The sequence below is a fragment of the Galeopterus variegatus genome, unplaced genomic scaffold (assembly GCF_000696425.1).
Source record: "Galeopterus variegatus unplaced genomic scaffold, G_variegatus-3.0.2 Scaffold724, whole genome shotgun sequence".
Classification (NCBI taxonomy): Eukaryota; Metazoa; Chordata; class Mammalia; order Dermoptera; family Cynocephalidae; genus Galeopterus; species Galeopterus variegatus.
This window is the reverse complement of record NW_007726835.1, coordinates 397695-418728: the sequence shown is the minus strand read 5'-3', so window position 1 is coordinate 418728 and position 21034 is coordinate 397695. Positions and strand designations below refer to the sequence as shown.

The 21034-nt window shown below is 39.5% G+C and overlaps 1 protein-coding gene across 1 annotated transcript in view; it reads right to left on the bottom strand.

Moving 5' to 3' along the window:
• LOC103589774 (synaptic vesicle membrane protein VAT-1 homolog) overlaps positions 1-11609 on the bottom strand; it is an 89527-nt gene extending 77918 nt beyond the window's left edge. Inside the window, exon 1 of the mRNA XM_008571819.1 lies at positions 11250-11609. Coding sequence (XP_008570041.1) covers positions 11250-11609 — 360 coding nt within the window. The remainder of the gene's footprint in view (positions 1-11249) is intronic.
• Between the last annotated feature and the right edge of the window lie 9425 nt (positions 11610-21034).

The window sequence follows — 21034 nt, the reverse complement described above, 5'->3', positions numbered from 1 at the left end:
ACATTAAGTTAGTGTTTTAGTCTGTTTTGTGTTGCTGTAACAGAAATACCTGAGACTGGGTGATTTATAAAGGAAAGAGGTTTATTTGGCTTATGATTCTGGGACAGCTGCATTTGGCGTGGGCCTCAGGCTGCTTCTACTCATGGCGGAAAGCGGGTACAAGCAGATCACATGGTGAGAGGAAGCAAGAGAGAGAAGCAAGAGAGAGAGAGAGAAAGTGCCAGAGTCTTTTTAAGCAATGAGCTCTCACAGGAACTAATAGAGCGAGAACTCACTCATTAACCCCCCCTCCCCCAGGGAGAGCATTAATCCATTCATGAGGGATCCGCCCCCATGACTCAATCAGTTTCCAACACTGCCACATTGGGGATCAAATTTCCACGTGGGTTTTGAAGGGGACAACACATCCAAACTCCATCAAGTATATATATAGGGAGAACTTTAATAAATCAATAAGAAAAACACAAACATGCAATAGAAAAAAATCATCAAAGATTCTGAATAGGCAATTTAGATGGGACTCAAATTTCCAATAGCATATGAAATGATCTTAACTTCTCTTTTACAGAGGAAAATGTGAAATTAAAATTGGATTGCCTTTTATATATATGAGAATGGCAAAATTTAAAAAATTGATGATGCTAAATATTGGCAAGAATATAAAGGAAGAAACTCTCATACTCTGCTGATGGAAAAGTAAATTGGTATAACAACTAAGGAAAGCAATTTGCCAGTATTTTGTAGAGTTGAATATATGTATACCCTACTGTTATGTGCCAAATGTGTCCCAGAAAAGTTCATCCGTTGGAAACTTGATCCCCACTTAACAGTGTTTAGAAGGTGGGGAACCCGACTATGATGTTTGAAAGGTGGGGCCTTTGAGAAGTGACTGGATCACGAGGACTGTGTCCTTGTGAATGGATTAATCCATTCAAGGAATAATGAGTTATCATGGGTATGAATTGGTGGCTTTTTAAGGAAAGCACATGAAAGAGCTCTTGCCATCCTTGCTATGTGATACCATGTGTCACCATGGGTCCCTCTAGAGAGCTCCCAACCAGAAGAAGATCCTCACCAAATGCACCCTCTGGACTGTGGACTTCCCGGCCTCCAAAATGGTAAGAAATAAATTTCATTTCTTTGTAAATTACCCAATTTCAGGTATTCTGTTATAAGCAACAGAGAATGAACTACAGTACCTACTTCATAGCAATTTAATTTCTGAACATAGATCTAGAGAAAAACTTACACATACACACAAGGAGAAGTGATTTAAGGATGGTCACTGCTTTATTGTTTGCAATAGTGAAAAATTGGAAACATCCATCAATAGAGGAGTGTGTAAATTAATGGTGGACTATTTATATGTTACAAAACTCTACAGAGTCAAAATAAATGGACTAGGACCACAAGTATCAACACAGATAAATCTTGAACCCATAATATTGAGTCCAAAAGGTAAATTCTAAGATATATATATGTAAATTTTATAAAGACAAAAAATTCAATAGAAAAAATGATCATCAAAGGATTTGCATATACACATGTGTAGGAAAGATTCACACCGACACTAGAATAGTGATGACATCTCGGTGGCTGGGAGAAAAAGGGATTGAATAGAGTATACAGGGGACTTCAGCTGTATTTATAATATTTTATCTCTTTTTTAAAGACCTGAAGAAAAAATAGTGACTGGGAGGTAAGCAGGAAGTGAAGACAGTGGGCATGGTCAACTCTTTAAAAAGTTCAGATGGAAAAAGAAGGGAGATTGGATGGTGGCTTCAGGAAAATGCTGAGTTGGAAACTCCTTAGCCCAACACTTTTATAATCATAATTTTGAAACATACAGAAAAGATAAAAGAATTATACAGTGAACACGCATGTACCCACCACCTAGATTTTACAAATAGCATTTTGCTTTGTTTGGTTTATCGCATATCTATCTATCCATCAATCCAGCTTATTTTTTGGACACTTTTCAAAGAAAGTTGCAGACATCTGTGTACTTCATCAGAAGCTTTTTGATTAGGTGGGAGAGATGAACACATGAATTGAGGGTGTGGTTGAAAGAAAAATGATAGAAAATAATTGCTTAAGATGTGAAAAAAGTGGGAGGGTCTGGCTCTTGAAAAAGAGGAGGAACTGTTCATCCTCTGAGCCTGAAGGAGAAAATGGTAGAAGGGTGGGGTTATTAAAAAAATCTTACTCAGTGGCCTCAGTTTTTCTCCTTGAAATAGGAGGCAGAAACATTTGTTGGTCATGAGAGTTGGGAGTTTACTAGGTCTTGAGAAGAGAGACAAAGATTAGATATATTCATTGGGGAGAATAGGCGAGGGAATTGATAAAAGAAAAGTTAATGGGTTGGTGGAGTCTCTGAGGGCCCAGTTGATCTTGAATCTGTGGCAGCACAATACTCTGGGTTATGTGATTTTCTCCAACCCTCAGCTGTTTGAGAAGGAGGAGCAGGAAAAACAGGCTGTGAGAATGATCCAGGGTTAATGGAGCAGGACAGGGTGCGAGGGAATGGAAGGGCTTCAGATGCTCAACCTCTAGTCCCAGGCAGGGTGTAGAACTAAGAGAAACTCTAGAAAAGGCTGACTGAACAAAATAAAATGAAGGGATCAACAGATTTGAGTTCTCATGGGAAAAAGAGGGGGAAAAGAGCCCCTTTGCTGAGCCACAAACCTAGAGAGAGCCCTTGTCTCAAGTAGGCTCACTGCCATCACTCCAGACAGAGAGAGGCAGCTTGGATAAGAACAAAGTCCTTATGGCCTTTCCAAAAACCTCACCACATCTCTGTATTTTGAGAGAAATTTTATTCAATTTTGACACCATAAAATGTGTACCAAAGTATAATATTTGAAACTCATCTCTTTCTCATCCCTATAATCCCTAGTCACTGATGGAAAGGGAAATGCTTCTGGTCACCTATGCTGTCTATCATCTGCATCCCCTGCATTGGTTCAGTTCTTTCTCCATCTGCCTCTCACTATGAAATCCCTCTTTCTCACCACTTGTACCTATCACTACAAACCCTTTAATCGTTCTTCCCACTGAGCCATCTTGAACCATTATTCCATTATAAATAAAATACATTTTCAGTATTTGCTTTTTGAAGTGTACTCTCCACTTCCTTGGAAATTCCTCTACCTGAGGCTGTTGATTCTCCCATACACTTTGTTCTGCTGTCCTGTAGATGAAGTTGGAGGGGCTGGGGTTGGCATTTGGCTGACTCTCCATTGCTACTTCCAGACTATCACTCTTTAACTCTCACGTTAATGCCCATCCTTCTTTTAAGGTCCCTCTACTCTTTCTTTCTCCCTGCCACTAACCAATCTCCTGGTCGGTTCCCTTCATTCCCCAAAGATTTGGGGACTTAATTCGTAGTTGTTCTCTTTATCCCACCTCCTAAACTCATCATAGGAGTTGGTGTCAACAACTGATCCAATAACTTAGCTTCCTCATTTTTGTACCTCTTTAACACTTGTGACCTTCTCCTGTAATCGACTTCTATGATCCATTCCCAGGACCACATTTTATATGTCATCATCACTCAGACATTATACCTCAACAATCTTTAATTCCAATATCCCACTTTCTGACTACTTACTTTTAACCTTCTAGCTCCTCCCTAGTTGTCCTGCTAAGGATGTCCTTTTACACATGGATGGAAAAATGACTGAAAAACTTTTCCAGGTTTCTTATTCTCAATTAATAGCAAACAACCCTGATCAATAATGTGGAGACATTTCAGGATCTGCTATGACCATCTTTATCCATATTTAGATGAAAGGTTACAAGAAATATAGTTTGAATTTTTTTTTTGTCTTTATTCACAAGAGTCTTAAATAAGATCTAGCTATTACAGTCCATGTGTTGAAACCTTTATTATACAAGAGACAAAATGAAAACAGGTCAGTGTAGCCTCCACATATTGACCAATTATGATAATACTGCTCTCAGGGTAATATGAGGACAGCAAAATCATTTTTAAAAATCTCTTCTCTAGAATCATTTGGCTCTTTTTTTTATTGCATCTTTTGAGGACTCATTAGAACCACAAAGCTAAGGAAGTAATCATTTTCTTTGGCTATAGTGAAGTAACATGGTGTTTCTATAGTTACTAGAAGAACACAGAAATTAATTGATTAAAGATTACCCCCTTCATAGATTGCATTAGATAATAGGTGGTTGGCACCGTGTATTCCAAACAGAGCTGGATTACTCAACAGATGTGGTGTTTAGGGCACTGGCAAAGTAGGAACACACCAAAGCACATACAAAACTTTTAAGAGTTTGATATTTGCCATTTTTAAAACAAATTATGTAGTGGTCATCACTGAAAAAAGAAATCAGAACTTTGTTGCTCTAACACTTTGTAACTTTAAAAAAAAAAAAGTATATGGAGGAAGGTGGGGCACCTCAGCATTTTCAATGCTTAGGATCTCTAAAGGTTTTAATTAGGCCTTGAAGTCAAGGGCCATTGTGGTTTCATCTGAGTGTTTTTATTCTTTTTGCATTCCTGTAGTTGAATGCTGAGGTGAGGTCATTATTTTGGAGGAGTTTTTTTTGCCATGAAGTGACTGGTGGAGTTCTGTTTGCCTCTGGCCTGTTCCACTGCTTTCCCAAAGAATATTGTCATTGGTTGGTACAAATAGTCATTTGTAGGGGACACAGGCCAGGTAACAAAAGGGCACTCACAAAATCAGAGAAGATTCTTAAGCCTTTCTTTGATACTGATAATTGCAGTTTCTAATTTATAATCACTGTCAAATGTTGCTCTGAGCAGAATCAGTGGTCCTTAAATTCTCCACATTAAACTCAGTTTCCCCATTTAGAATACTCACTGCCTTTCTACCTGACCTGTTTCCAAACTTGACTCATGACACAGCTTTGGTTTTTACCCAACTTCTTTCTGCCCTTAGTGCAGCAGAATGAATGGCAGCTACCCAACCACTTGAGGCTTGCTGTGCTGCACTCTTGAACAAAGAGACTGAGAAAGTAGAAAAATAGTTCCTTTTAAAGACAGGTCCCTTCTAGGGAGTAGGGAATATATTTTCTTTTGTTGCATTAGATTCTGCTTAAGACTCAGGATGCAGGATGCTATCTCCATGAGGGACAGACAAGGTTGAAAAGGGGAACATACTGAGCAATGAGGAACAGCTGAGAGCTACAAAGATAGGGCTGTGCTCATATATAAATAGAAATGTTGCTGCTACCCTGATGAATCAGACCAGATGTTTCTCTGATGTCTCTGTTTGGTCTTTGGCTTAAAAAAAAAAAGTATAATTTTGCTAAAATTATATGTGGGGCCAGGAACATGGCACAAATGCTTTAAGCTTAAGTAATATGTAAAAGGATAAAATTACTGAGAAACATTTATCAACAAGAAAAATATCTGTTTAGAGAAGGACAGACAAGGGCAGGAAGGAATCAATCTTTGATGGGGCTGATGAATTGAGATTCAGGAGATCTGAATTGTAACCTTTCTTCTGTCACTAGTTTTGTGACCTTGGGCAAGTCATGTCATTTTCCTGGGTCTAGGTGTGTTTATTTTTAAAATGGGGAGGGACAAGAGAGAAAATAAGAGTTGTTTAAATGAATTAATTAAACTGATTTTTCAGTGTCTTTTGCAAACCCAAACATTTTTTAATAAGACCAGATTTTCTTTTTCCCTTTATTCCGATTTCTTGTTTCCTGGCTTCTGCTTTCATTGACGATATGTGAAAGACATTGTGGGGGATAAACATGAATAACACAAGATCTCTGCTTATAACCTAATAGCAGATACTGAGAGTTGTACAGAGGACTACACCACCATACATACTGTGATTGGTTACAGAAGACAAACAGGAACAAATGCTATGGGAACTCAGAGGAGGCTGAGATCACTGCCAGCTTGGAGGACAGGGAATGGCTTGAGGTTGGAGAATATTAGCTTTTTTTTTTTTCCTTTTTTTGTCTTTTTTTGTGTCTGGCAACAGATCGCAACCCTCAGTGTCGCACCCGTACCGGACCGGGACCGGCAACGGGATCGCAACCCTCGGTGTCGCGCCCGCACCTCGCTCAGCCAGTGAGTGGGAACGGTCTGTATGTGGGATCCGAACCCTCGGCGGGAGCACCGCCGTGCTCCCAAGCGGCGCACTGCAGCAGTGCGCCACCGGGCCGGCCTGGAGAATATTAGCTTTTGAAGGGGGCCCCTGAAGGTTGTTTGGTTTTTGGCAGGCAGTAATGGAGGAAAGGACATTCCAGGTGGAAGAAACAATTAAGCAGAGGAAGGCACAAGGAAAATGCTGGATGTGTCTGGGGAACAGTGAGCCCTCTGGGTTGGTTGATCACAGGCAATGAGTGAGGTAGAAATGTTGGTTTGGGACCACATTTGGGAGGCCCTATTAAGCTTGGTAAAGCATGCATTTTACTTAGCAGTCAACAGGGAGCTGTTTTTTGGGGTTTTTTTTGGGGGGGGGCAGGGGGGTTGGATGTGACCTGGTCTGAACTGTGCTTTAGGATAATTTACCCATAACAGAGTGTAGGATGAACTGGAGGTAGAAAGACCTCAGGGGAAGGAGGACAGCTAAAAAGCTAATGTGATAATCCTGGTAAAAGCTAGCCATATTTGAGATATTTGAGCTGGGATGCTATCAGTAGGAATGAAAGCAGCAGTTGGACATATGCAAACTAGGGTGGTGGAGAGGACTCAAAGGTAACTCCATGTTTAAGCAAGTCTGAGATAGAACTACTAGTTCCACTAACATAAAAAGGAAATTCGAGAAGGCAAGGGTGTCTGGGCAAGGGAAAAGGGGAAACAAGAAGATGTCACTTCCCATGCACTCAGTCTGAAGTCCAGGAAGCTTATCTTGGTGGAGGTGTTCAACATTTACAAACTTATGAGTGGACCTCTCAGTACTGTAGGTAGGGCTGTAGATGGGTATCTTAAAGTCAACATTATCCAAGTGACAGCTAAAATCACAGAAATGGATAGGTTACCAGGGAATTGGAATGTGAGGTGCGAGGAGGGCAGATGACAGAATCTTGGGAAATGTCTAAATTCTTTCCTTATGATGAACTGGGCATGGTCAGTATTATAGAATATAATCAGGAGAGTGCTGCATCACTGTATCCAAGGACAGAGGGAATCTTGAAAGGGAGGGGCTAACTGTCCTTCCCTCTTTCTCTTGCTTTTGTATGCCTGTGATGCCCAAGGATGGAGCAGCCAGTTTATAACCATGAGGTCAAAAGTCTCACAGTCCGGCAAGACCCAGCCAACAGATAGAAGGAGCTGGGTCCCAGTGGTACTCTGAACTTGTTGCAGCATCTTGGGAAAAATAAACCCTTTTTTGATGAAAGAAAAAAAAAGAAAGAAGGAAGGAAGAAAGGGGCTAGTGAACCACAGTTTAAAGGTTGCATTACCATTTTGGGGATTAGCTGCTTAGAGGTGCTGCCTACATAGCCTAGAAAGGACTGGCTATAAGAAAACAGTTAACAGCATGTATGCAGAGGGAATCTCTTGTGTGTGAGCAGGTTTTCTGACAAGTGAGTGGAGGAGAAAATTGGACATGTACCTAGCCCTCAGGTTGTGACAGCCAAGATTCCAAACCCTCATCTCTCCTTAATACTGGCAACATGTACGGGAACCGAAGTCCTCTTTCTTTTGGAAATCTCAGACTCCTGCCAGCCTTTGTTATTCAGACCATTACCTAGAGAAATTATTTTTTTTCTCCATAGTTTCCCAATTTTTTAGTTCCCACTTGTCCTGGATCTTGAGTTTGATTCTTGGAGTAATGAATTCCAAAGACAATAAATAATGTAGATCACCTCTGGGAGCTTAGTATCCAAAGCTCTAGAGCAAGGTGGAAGGAGGAGGGGAGAGGGCACGTAGGGAAATGAGGCTTTTGCTCTATTGCTGTTCACACATAAAGGACTATTTGCAATCTACAGTATAAACTAAGACTTTATCAGCCAAGGATTTATCTTCACATTAAAATCTGGGATTACATCAGGGATATACCACTGGTATAAATCCAAGTAGGATAAACTGCCTCCCAGCAATGAGAGTTGGTTTATAACTTTTTTGTCTTATTTTGTTTTTCTTCAATATTTTTTTAAATGATAGTAATTTGAAAAAAAAAAAAAACACAAAATGTGTACTTTTGGTTCCACAAATGTCAGAACAACTCCACCTGGAAAAAAAAAAAAAAAAAAAAAAAAAAAAAAAAAAAAAAAAAAAAACCATAAGGAATCCAGATCCATGAATGAATTAAAAATTAGGAGACTAGGGTTTTAATCTCAGTCTACTAAGTAGCTACTTTTAGACAGGTTGCTTAGTATAAGTCTATGCTTCAATTTTTTTCACTGGCTAAATGGTGGTTTAAAAAATACTGGTTCTGCTTATCTCACAGAATTATTGTTCCAGTTGTGAAAGTACTTTCTTTTAAAATTATAAACATTAGAAAAGTTCCAGATATACTATTACTTAGGCAATTAGATAAAACCTGCAGCTAGCTTGGGGTCAGGATGAGGGGGTGGGGTGAAGTAGGGACCAGTATTTGGAGGGTGTGGGTGAAGAAAATAGACTTATTAAGTAGGATTACTGGGGGTTGGCAAATACTTTTTCTTCAGCTCGAGAACAGACGAAGCCACTGAGAGAGCAAGTTTGGAAAAAACCTTTGTGAATGTTTCATATACCGCTACTCCTAAAGGTGTTTTTGAGATAATCGCTTGGGTAAATACATTCCTTTTATATTGACTATTAAAGAGATACTCAGATTTGTAATTTGATGCTCATTATTCACTTGTTCTCTGACTTACGTTACCACGACTTAATTTAGTATAATAGTAATTTAGTATAAATAAAACACTCTAGGTTTGCTCCATTTACCCTGTCATCTCTTGGCTTCAGCACCTTCCCTTTTCTACTACAGCACATACAGTACGATGGTTTAGACTTAGAAGACTGACTATGTAGCCAGATAGTAAGCAAACAGGGTTCTAGATATTAGAAATGACAACTCTAATATGTTGCCAAGCCACAGATCAACAAGCTTAATCACAAAAGATTCTTGAGGGAACAAAGTGGAAGTAACTAACATTATAAGACATTGTAGACCCATCTGCACTGGTGGTTAATTTGCCAGGTAATCTGGCTGTTCCCCACTTTCCTCGCCTGTTAAACAAAAGGCAGAAGAGATTATCTCTAAAGTCGCTTCTTACTTTGAAATACTATTACTGTAAATAGGAGTTTTGAGAAAATTACAAAATGCATCGTCATGACTCTCAATAAACCCAAACAACACACCAAGATACACAACCCAAAACCACAAAACCAGAAAACTAAGATTATCCTTTGTAGACCAGTCTCCTTGGGCAAAGTAGGGAGAAATTGTGGGGAAGGGGTACCAGACAAAGCCCCCCAAAGTGAGTAAAACAAAAAGCAAAATGTAATTATGGAAAATCCTGCTCCTTTTTAAGTAGCCATGCTCAAGAAACACTGTTGTTAACACTACATGTAAAGCACACTTTACACTACGTGTAAGGCACAGTTTAAGTTGTTAATTGTCCAATTTAAAAATTATTATTGGGCAGGCCCGTGGCTCACTCGGGAGGGTGCGGTGCTGATAGCACCAGGGCCACGGGTTCAGATCCCATGTAGGGATGGCCGGTTAGCTCACTGGGTGAGCGTGGTGCTGACAACACCAAGTCGAGGGTTAAGATTCCCTTACCGGTCATCTTTTTTTAAAAAAAAAAAAATATATTATTTTGCTAGTAATCTCTTAAATCTGAACTGGTGAATATCGCCTCGGGTGGACATAAAAGTAAAGTCACGGGTCAAGGAGAGAGACACTCTACAAACAAACCAAGAATAAAACGCAAGTGACATCATTAGAGGGAAAAAAAGCCAACATGTTGCACAAAGATCAAAGGCAAAAGAGAGAAACATGTTTGGCTAATGCTGGGTTTTTGAGCATTTCATGTACTTGGGAAGCCCGTCCATCTATCCACACCACACTTCTAAACCATGCTATTCTAAACCGCCCAGTCCAGCTTTAGAGCGGACAGAGCGCAGGGCGCGGATCCTGCTCATATCCCACAATCCCAGACCCGCTGCCAACTCTCTCTCGGAAGGAAGGAGGCGTTTCCCATTGGGCGACTGTAAAATAAAGCAGTCTCTCCAATCTCTTCATCCAATAAGAGAGAAGTGTTGGCCCCCAAATAGATAAATAAATAATAAATAAATAGGAAAGGGATGAGAAGAAAGGGAAACTCCTGTTCTTTCTTTTTAAATTTTTGAATTTCCCGCATCCCTTTTCCTCTCCGCCTCCCCAGCCGTGTCTGCTCTGAGCAGCAGCTCGGGAGACCCGGACCCGGCACTGCAGGGCGGTCCCAGGGAAGGTATTTGGGCGGTAGGCGGGGCTGGCCAGATGAATAGTTCGGTGGCCGATTTTTCCTGCCTTTGGTGGCAGTTCCTCCTCCGCTTGGTTACTCGATTGCACACGCGGCCCGGCTCTCGGCCCTCGATTGCTCCAGACTATCACCCTGGGATGCCGCCTGCCGCCGCCACCGCCGCGGCTGCCGGGCTTGTGGGATCCGCCGCGGAGCCGGAGCCGTGGCCTGAGAGTTAGGGGGGCGGGCCGGCTCATTCTGAGGGGGGTGTTGAGGACAGGCGGGCGAGAGCCCCGGGCCACCGTCCCCGCCACCCTCCAGGCTGAGGGAGCGGGCACTCGGAGCCCCTGAGGCGGCGGCGGCGGGAGCCGGTCAGAGGGGGGCGGCCCCTGGCGGCGACGCCCCCAAGCCCAGCCCTGCCCGGCCCCGCTCCATCCCTGGCCCGAGCCTGCTCTGACCGCGAGAGAAAAGAAAAAAAAAAACAGTCCCCCTTTGTCCCTGAGACTTCCTTCCAAGACACTGGCACCAGTTCTGCAAAGCATTATACTGGTCATGCCAACAGAAGAGGTCAATGGAAGGTTTTTAGACCAAGTTTATATGTGTACATGCAATGACAACGTGTTGTCTGTGATGCCATTAACCATAAGTTATATTTTCATTCTCAGATGGTAAAATGGAAGAAAATATGCATAAAGTTGATGAAACTCAAAATTGAGGTTTGAAAAGTTTCATAAAAGGAGCACTAATTAATGAGCTTATTCTTTTTTATTTTCCTTTTTTTGGCGACTGGACATTAAGGGGATCGAAACCCTGGCCATTGGTGTTACAAATCTGTGCTCTAACAAACTGCGCCAACCAGCCAGCTCTACTGAGCTTATCGGCCTGGATCCCGCCCGCCGGCTGCAGGTGGGCTGCAGCGCCCGAGCCTCGGGCAGTGGGCGGCGGGGAAGGAGGTGAGCGGCGTCCACGCCCGCTGCCGCTCGGGTCCTTGCCCCCGCTGCTGCGCTGTCCTCCTCCCCTTCCCGCAGGCAGGGCGCGGAGCCGCGCGCCCTCCCCGCCGCCGCCGCCTCGTCCCTCCGGGGCACCATGGAGCTCTCTCCGTCGTCCGGAGGAGCCGTGGAGGCGCTGTCCTGGCCGGAGATGTTCCCGGGGCTGGAGTCCGACTCGCCGCTGCCCCCGGAGGACCTGGACGTTGTTGTTCCAGTCAGCGGGGCCGTGGCCGGTGGCATGTTGGATCGGATCCTTCTGGAGTCTGTGTGCCAGCAGCAGAGCTGGGTCAGGGTGTACGGTAAGGACCACAGGCCGTCTTAGAGGCTGATGTTTCTTGTCTTTGCTCGGGCTGAAATTCATTCCTTAGTCTCAGTCCCATTCCTAGTCTCCATCTATCCTGGGTGTTTCCCACATCCCTTTTTGTTCTGGGGGTGCATTTCTGACAAGTTTCTCCAGACTAGCGCTTGGGTAGGGATGTGGCTCAGTATGGTCTTTGGACTTCTTCGGGCACCTGCAGTCAGTTTAAGATGGAGTTGCTCTATTCAGACATCATTTTTAGGTGATTAGTTCAAGGGAACTGTCAACTAGTCTTCAAGAAGATTTGATGGACGGGGTTTCATTTCTTTCTCTTGTTGAGTGAGGCAAGACTGGAAACAAAGATATTATGAAAAAGCTCAGCAGAGGATAAGTTAATAAATGAAATTAAAAGAAAGAAAACCAAACGTATTTATTTGATGGGAACATACTAAACCAATCTGTAACTTCTTCCTGAAGCTCACTCTCTAAAAGCAACCACTTATTCCAGCGGGTATGGATTGTTTCAGATTGCACTATTGTTTCTGGTTCTCATTGTAAAGTGACTGGGTTGCCACTCAGCAGGTTAAAAGTGATGAACACACTAAAACTTTCCCTTTCTGCATTCCTAGTAACCACCTCTTCAATTAAAACTGAATGATGATATACTATTAGAGTGAGCCTTGTGGAAGCATTAAAACCATGCTGGTTTTGAAAACTCATAGCCCAAGGATTTATAGCCTGGTATTCAGGATCTATGGTTTTCCAAAATATTGAATTGGCAAAATGTTTATCACTTAGCTCACATGACCACAAAAGACATTAGTAATGTGGCTGAGTATAAGATGGCAAATTTGAGGTACCTGGGATCAAACACAATGTTAAAATGTTATTCTGCTGTCATGTGCATTTAAACCTGTAGTGATCGAATACTATTATTAAGTATTATGTTTTTTCTTTCATCCTTCTGAACAGGGTATATGTTTACTATTCAAGAGTGACCATGACTTAGAAGTTGTCTTTCTGGATAGTTCAGTTGGTTTTAAACCTTCGTGTATATATATCACTGTCAGAAAGATCACAGAACTAGGAGTCCAGAGATGTGGGTTTCTGACTCAGTTCTGCCACTAAGTGGCTCTGATTCCTCATCTGTAAAATGAATGGATTGGATTAAATGATCTCTAATTGTCCCTTCAATTGTAAAAATCCAGCAATTCTTCTTATAACCAGTTCTTAAAGATTTATGTATGCACTGCTTTGTATTTTGCTTGGTGTTTAAAAGTGTTTCTTGATGTTATTCTATTTAACTAGAAAAATTAAAGCAAAGGAGTGGAAGACAATACAAGGTCATCCAGTTCATTCTCAGCGGATTAGATTTAAAACTTTGGTGCCTGATTTTTTTATCCACCTGCTAATCCCACTTGGCCGATTGCTTGTAACAAAGGTTGATGATAATCTGAAAATGGGTATAAATTAGGGGATATTGTGGTTACGTTTTCACATTCTGTCTTCTTTCCTATCTCACACATTTCTTTGGCATACTGTTTTTTATATGACGTTAGCAATAAGGCCATGTTACTGTAAGAATATGTATATAAGATGGTTCAATATTTCAGTGTCCAAAACTCTGGGTTCTCTAGACTTAGTATTAACTATGGTTCTTTGCAGGTAAAGACAGATATGTCTGTAAATATATGATGTTTTTGTAGCCTGTTACCAGGGCTTGATTTGTGAAATGTGTATGTTGGGTGTGTGTATATATATCTGTCTATTTATTTGTTTATTTATCTCTAAATGTGTTTTAAAGAAATCCAGAAATTGGGAACCTGGATTATACAACTGGGGGTTGAAAACCTGGGCTTATTCTGGCTTTGCCACCAATTTGTTGTCTAAATTTGGGCAAGTAATTTTAACTCCCTGGCTCTAGGTTTCTGCATAAAATGTGGTATCTGGAGTAATTGGGGTGCTAACAAACACACATACATACTGTGCATTTCTGTGCCAAGTTGCAGACTTTCCACTGCATTGTAACATTTTTTGGTCTTCCTTATCAATTAACCAGAAGTTGCTTTTATTTACTCTTTGGTACTGCTACTTTCCTTCCTCTGAGGTGGCTCATCCTGGATACTACTATGTGTCTTTAGTTTGATGTAAATATTTCAAAATTATCTGAATGGCTTCTAGTTATGTCCTTAGCTAAGTTTTGAATTGCCTATTGTATACCCCTTTGAAAAACTTTGAAGTACAAATAACAGAATGTAGAAAACCAGTTTGGAGAATATTAGTGGTTTTTTTTTTGTTTTTCTTGTTTCTTGTCTGTTTTGTGTGTTCAAAACCCTGATTGTCTTGGATTATGTAAGTTCTACACAATTTGAAGAGACTTTGAGTGTTGTCTAATGTGTTTTAAAGAAATGCAGAAATCGGGAACCTAGTTTAGAGTATACAACTAGGGATTGAGAACCTGGGCTTTCATTCTGGCTTTGGCACAAATTGGTTGTCTAAGTTTGGGCAGGTAGTTTTAACTCCCTGGCTCTAGGTTTCTGCATAAAATGTGGAATCTGGAGTAATTGGTATCTTACTTAAGTGGTCCCTTTTAGGTTTAAAATTGTCAGATTCTATGGCTCGCCCCATTATTGTACCTACAATTTGGCTTACAAATTCCATTCTGACTTTTTGGGGCCAGGCATCAAACAAGACTTTAATTTGATGTATTTGAATTATGATCGTCAGGGGATTCTGGGGAGCACTTTTATCAAAAGGTCAGTGAATTGAGTTTTGAAAGAAGAAATGTCCAGGGCAGATGTATATGTGTTTGGAATATTTTCTCAAGATTGGAAGGTGGGAAAGGGGATGGTGCTCAGGGTTTAACTCGTTCAGTTTTGATACCTAACCTAAAATAGCAGTGTGGGTTTTAAAGATAAGGTATAATAAGGAGCTGTATTAAGTGCTGCTGGCTGCTGACTACAGTTTCCATCCTCTTCAAAATAGTACTGTTTGAGATCATAATGCAAGCAAGCAAACAACAATAATAACCATATCCCCCTCCCCCGTGTCCCGGCCCCCCAAGAATATCATAACAGAAACTTTTAGAAATGATATTCAGTTAGTTTACCTCACAAAATTTGAAGACAGGGCACTGTTTTGAGTTTGCTGTTGACAGACTTGGCTCTTTGGTTGATAATATGTATTTTGTACATATTAGGATGCTTCAAAAAGTTCACAGAAAGATTCATATTATCTTTTAATTCTATTTTCCACAAATGTTTTGAAATACGCTTGTATATGTACATACATGTATTTGGTTGATTATACATAGATTCAGAGTTTTGTGTATTGCCACGATTTGGAAAAGTTTTTTGGAATATGTTCAGAGCTTTATAATGATCTGTGGATCTGTATTTAGAACAGAAACAAATGCACGTCTTTGAGACACTGCTAAGAGAAAATATTTACGCCGTCCTATCCTTCATTTTCTTTTGGTTGTAAAATGTTCCATTTGTTTTATTCCAATACTATAAGTTGTGCCCCTGCCCTGTCAAGACTATAAAATTTTTAACATCAGAGAATCTGTCTTGTTTATGTTTGATTTTTACCTTGCCACCCCTTTCATTGTCACCTTGTCTAGCAGGTTGGTACCTTGCTCTTAGTAAGTCAGTAACTGTTGAATGTTGATCCATCCTGTCTTTTGACCATCTAGATTTCAACCTCGCTGATCGTATGGGTGGTAGATTGGCTTAAACAAAGGCATGCCACAAACAGCTAAATATGGATGCAGAATCCAAGAGCATCAAATGCAGAACATTTTTCAGATATTTATAGCCTCAAAGCAAAGTCAATTGGCTGAAAAAGCTCAGCAGCATAGCGAAAGGAAATGGGAACAGCAAAGCCAGCCTCACTGTTTGTGCTTTCTGGTAAACAATGAGAACATTAAAATTAACTACTTTACCATGAATGGATGACGAGTGTAAGACATTCTTTGGGAGAAATTTAAGATACCAGTCTCTAGGACTGTCTGCAGTGGAGCTGTGCACCCAACAGAATAACAGGTCTGCAAGTGTGTGCACAGATATGCTCATGCTCTTAGAGAGTTAGAGGGGAAATATAATTAGCATAGTAAAAATGTCAAAAATAAATCTTGTACTTTTTCATTTTAATAGTATTAGCAGGACTTATCTAAAATATTCAGTTAATAAAATGAATGACATCAACATTATTACTATTAAGCTAGTACATTGTTTATTACATTGTTGATTACAGAGACCCTCTAGAAAATTTGTAAAGGCTGCTAGTATTTCAGCAAACAGAAGAAAAAGAGAATTAATTATACTGCAGCAAGTACCATATAATTCCAGAAATGTGACAATGGAAATTTGGTAAGAATTTCTCATGAACTGGATATTAGCTGATGGGGTAAAAGTCTTATCTGGCTGTAGTATGTAATATTGCTCATGCTTCACGAATTAAGACAAAGGACATGGTATATTTTATTGCATTTTTAGAGAATATGTGTCTGTGTTTACTTAAAATGTAACCAGTAACAAGTCCAGGAAGTTGTTTCATTTTGGCCCAGTATAAATTAGAAATGAATAACTCACTGGCCTTATACAGAATGTTCTTAATATAATCAACTTTGAATATTCTTAGTAAATTACTCGTTCTTACATGTCTTAAATATGCACTGTTTTGTAAAATGTGTAGATGAATGAAACTGTTCAACCAAGACTAAAAGTTTTGTGTGCTCTAGCTAATTGATTGTTAGAAGAAAATCAGTTAATATGTACCAAATACATCCTAAAACATGTTCATGTCACTTAAGTGTTTTAATTTCTTCAGATGCTGTTAATTGAAACCTTACAAATGAGTTTAGAAATGTGTTTTAGAAATTCTTGAATCTTAAGTTTGAGTTCAGTACTTAGGATGTAGCATAGACATTGAATGTAGACACTAATTCCCATGATTTCCAAATACATTTTATATACATTAAGAGTAGACAGTTCTTCATTGAAATCAGAACTTCCAAGAGTATCTAGGCATACAGTATTTATTTTAAATTATTTTGATTTTGAAAATCCTCCCTTTTTATTCTTTTGACAGAAGATTTGTATCTCATTTAAATTGAGTGTTCTATTAATGTTCATAGATGATGGACAATTTCCTATATAACATTTAAGTATTCTTCAAACTTCTATCATGTTAGTTTATTGCAGTTTGATTTCCAGACAGTGAAAATATTTTTGAAGAATAGAACTGTACATCAACAAACTTTTTCAAAACGATTTGGACTGGAGTGTTTTATAGTTAAAAATGTTTTTATTTTAGAAAATGAATATGGTATCTATCCAGTAACATAAACCCTCTAGTGGAGTCTGGAGCAACAACCAGGAATCAGTCGTGTTAATATTTCTGCAGTTAAACAAATCAATATTCACACTATGTGATATAAAGACTATAAATAGCTGTATGTCAGTGCAGGTCAGATTTTACTGCCAGAGAAGTTAGGAAAAAAGCTTTCGTTTTCAGAGCTATTTTCATTTAGGACTTGCAGATATGGAATCAAGGATCTGTACAGATTTTCTGACATAAATAATACAGCGTTCTAGAATGCCCCTGTTTATTTGAGAATTTTATTCATAAGGATTGCCTTTATCTTTTTCAAGTAATAAAATTCAATACACACATTTTTAAAAAATGATGTACAGTTGTGCCCTGTTATATTGAATGAAGTAAATTTTTGTGATTTGCTAAGGAAAAAGGATTCACATGACAAAGTAGACTTTACAGCGATTACTAAGGAAATGGTGGCAAGGCAGTGGTTTCTGATGCTTTATTTCATTAGAAAGAAGGATGAGGTAAGTTGAAGCAGAGCGTTTATGTAATTGTTTCTTACAGTTGCTCTCTTCAGGAGCACAAAGTACTTTGATCACCTATTAAGTAGGTGAACCACAAAAAAGCATTCAACTAATGACTGAATTAATCCAGAAAAAATTCAGCTGCTTGCTTCCTTCTTCTTCCCTATTGGAAAAATTTTTAAGTAACTAGAGAGGTGTTTGGTCTTGTTAACCAGGAGGAGGAGTTTGAAGTGTGCTGAAGGCTCTACTGCAGTTGCTTCACCCCTGTCTTGGCAGAGGGACAATTGCTCTCTGATGTTTGTAAAAACACCTTTCTTTCCAAAGGCTATCAAGTACTTCTCAGGCCTGTAGGCAGAGAACCCTTTACAAATTTAATATAGTTTATTTTCTAGAGAGAAGGCAGCCATCGAGAAGTATATATATGTAAATAGCAAAGAGAAGTCCTGAGGCTCAGCTCAGTGGTGGTAGTGGGTACACAGTCAACAAAATAAAAATTGAACCCTTGAAGGCATAGCAAAACTTCATTTGCTAGACTATGATACAGAATTTATCACCTTCCTTATCTCTACAGCTGGGTTCAGATATTAGGAGTCTGAATTTTACCTTCCCTTACCAAATGTTAGTTACACTGATTGGTTGTCTGTGTCTCCTTTGCTTATAAGTATCCAATTTAGATTGTGACTGTATTTTTATTCCTCCGTAAATTGTCTTCAACATTGCCCAAGTTCTGTTCATATTGTGTCACTTTCAGTAGGCTTTCTAAAAGTACCCCTTACCCCCATCCTTGAGTCTAATGGATTGGTAATACTTGCAAGCACTGATTGGGAGAGTGAAAATTTAGGGAGGAAAACATTTAACATAGGCAAGAAAACAAAATTCAGAAGAATAGTGTGAAAATTAAAAAGAAACTTTAAAGTCAGTTCTAAATATTTTTCAAAACAATCCTTTAGGTTTCCTCATTAAAGAAACTGGCTCAGTAAGTTTAACTTATTCCCAAAATTGGAGACAAATTCCAGTTTGTCAGGATTGGAACTCTTAACCTCAGATTCCTTAGCTTCCTGATTTAGCTTCTAGATCATTCTGCATTCCCGTAGGGAGAGGGCCTCTCAAAGCTGAAGGTCAGGAAAATTCAACAGTGAGAAATACCAGACTGTTAGTTTCACAATCTTTAAGGGAAATGCTGGAAGTACCATTACCTAGGTAACAGAAAACAAAAATGGACAAAACATCCACAAAGTAGGAAGATGAGAATAATCTCATAGTGATCTTTAAGAGGAAGGCCAGGGGACAGATTAGACAGTCTTCATCTCTGTATTTCTAAATTATTTATTCATAAATTTTTTGTGCTATGATTGGAAGTGTTATTTTAAGGAAATTTGAATGTTTTATGTGTGACGCTTAGAACCCTGGATAATACCTAATAACTTTCTACCTTCCCCTTTAATTTCTAACCTCTCAGATTCATATAATTAAAAATTAATACACTTTTTCTGATTATGAATATAATTTGTGCTTAATGTAAAGAATATGAATTTTAGGAAAACTTAAAGAAAAAAGAAAATTAAAATCACCTGTAATTCTGCCTCTCCAAGATAACTATTCTTTTAATATTTTATTGTGTTTTATTTCAGTCTTTTCTGTGTATAGATTTTTTTGTACATATTTAGTATCATGCTACATCTATTTTATATCCTGCTTTTTTTCTCTTAAGAGTGTATTTTCTCATGTTATCGAAAACATTTAAACGTTTATTAAAAGACATTTTACTTTTTAAATTTCTTTTTAAAAATAGGTAATATGGGGCCGGCCCGGTGGCGTACTGCTATAGTGTGCCGCTTGAGAGTGCGGTGGCGCTCCCGCCGAGGGTTCGGATCCCACGTACGGACCGGTTCCCACTCACTGGCTGAGCGAGGTGCGGGTGCGGCACCGAGGGTTGTGATCCCGTTGCCGGTCCCGGTCCGGTATGGGCGCGACACTGAGGGTTGCGATCCGTTGCCGGACATGAAAAAAAAAAGACAAAAAAAAAAAAATAGGTAATACATTTCCTTGTTTCAAAATTAAAAAAATTTAAAGGATATTCCATGCGATCTCTCTCACCCCTCCTCCCTGCCCAATCACTTATCTGGCTGGCAATCATTGTCCCCTCCACAAAATTGATGAATATTTGAAATTCTTATGTATCCTTCCATACCTATTCCACGTGCATAGAAGCAAATGGATAGAAAGATAGATTTGTAAAAACTCTGCCATAACAGGAGGTCCAAGAAATTAGGTTTAAAAAAATGCAGGGGTTATATTTTTGCAAGTTTAATGAAATGAATGGAGCACACCCGCAAAAAGAAGTTGGCTGGAAGTTCTGCATCTGGAGCCAGTTGTTAATTGCTTTATATCTGAGTTGATATTATCATAGGTTTTTACTGCTTATATGCATTTTTCTCCATTTTTACCCATGTGATAACCTATTAAAAGAATTGATTTGATTTGTACTTTGATTTATTCCTCCCTCCTCTTCCACCCCCGCTTATTAATATATCTCAGATATATTTTTCTGTTAGTTTGTAAAGAGGTTCCTCATTCTTTTTATGGCTGCATAATGCCTGTATGAATCATAATTCATTTAATCAGTCCCCAATTTTTGCTGTCACAAGTGATGTTGCAGTGAATAATCTTGAATATAAGCCATTTTGCTTGTGTATGAATATATCTGTGAGAAAAATTCATAGAATTAGAATAGCTAGGTTAAATGTATTTGTAATTTTGAAAGATATTGCCAAATTGGTGCTCTTAGGGGTTGTACCTGTTTATATTTTACCACTAATGTGTGGGAGTGCCTATCTTCCCCCACAGGAGTTATCAAGAAATTTTGTTTTTGTTTTTGTTTTTAAAAACGATGACCAGTAAGGGGATCTTAACCCTTGACTTGGTGTTGTCAGCACCACGCTCACCCAGTGAGCGAACAGGCCATCCCTATATGGGATCCGAACCCGGGGCCTCGGTGTTATCAGCACCGCACTCTACCGAGTGAGCCACAGGCCAGCCCTTATCAAGAAATTTTGAATCTGACAATCTGAAGGGTAAAAAATGGTGTTTTAGTTTAATTTTTTTTTTTTTTTTGTCCTTTTTGAGACCGGCCTCACCACGCTCAGCCAGTGAGCGCTGTGAGCCCACCAGTCATCCCCATATAGGATCCGAACCCGCGGCGGGAGTGCTGCTGCACTCCCAGCGCCGCACTCTCCCGAGTGCGCCACTGGCTCGGCCCGTTTTAGTTTAATTTTAATCTCTTATATCTCTTACATTAAGTGAGATTAAACATCTTTTCATGCTTAAGAGCCATTTAAATATATCCTTTTCTGTGAACTATACATATCTTTGGCCCATTTTTATTGAGTTGTTGTTTCTTTTTCTTAGTGATTTATAGGAACTCTTAGTATATTAAGCAAAGAGCCCTTTATCTGCAATGAGTTGCCAGTATTTTCATTTGCCCTCTGACTTTTCTTATGGTATTCCTTCCACTGCCATAA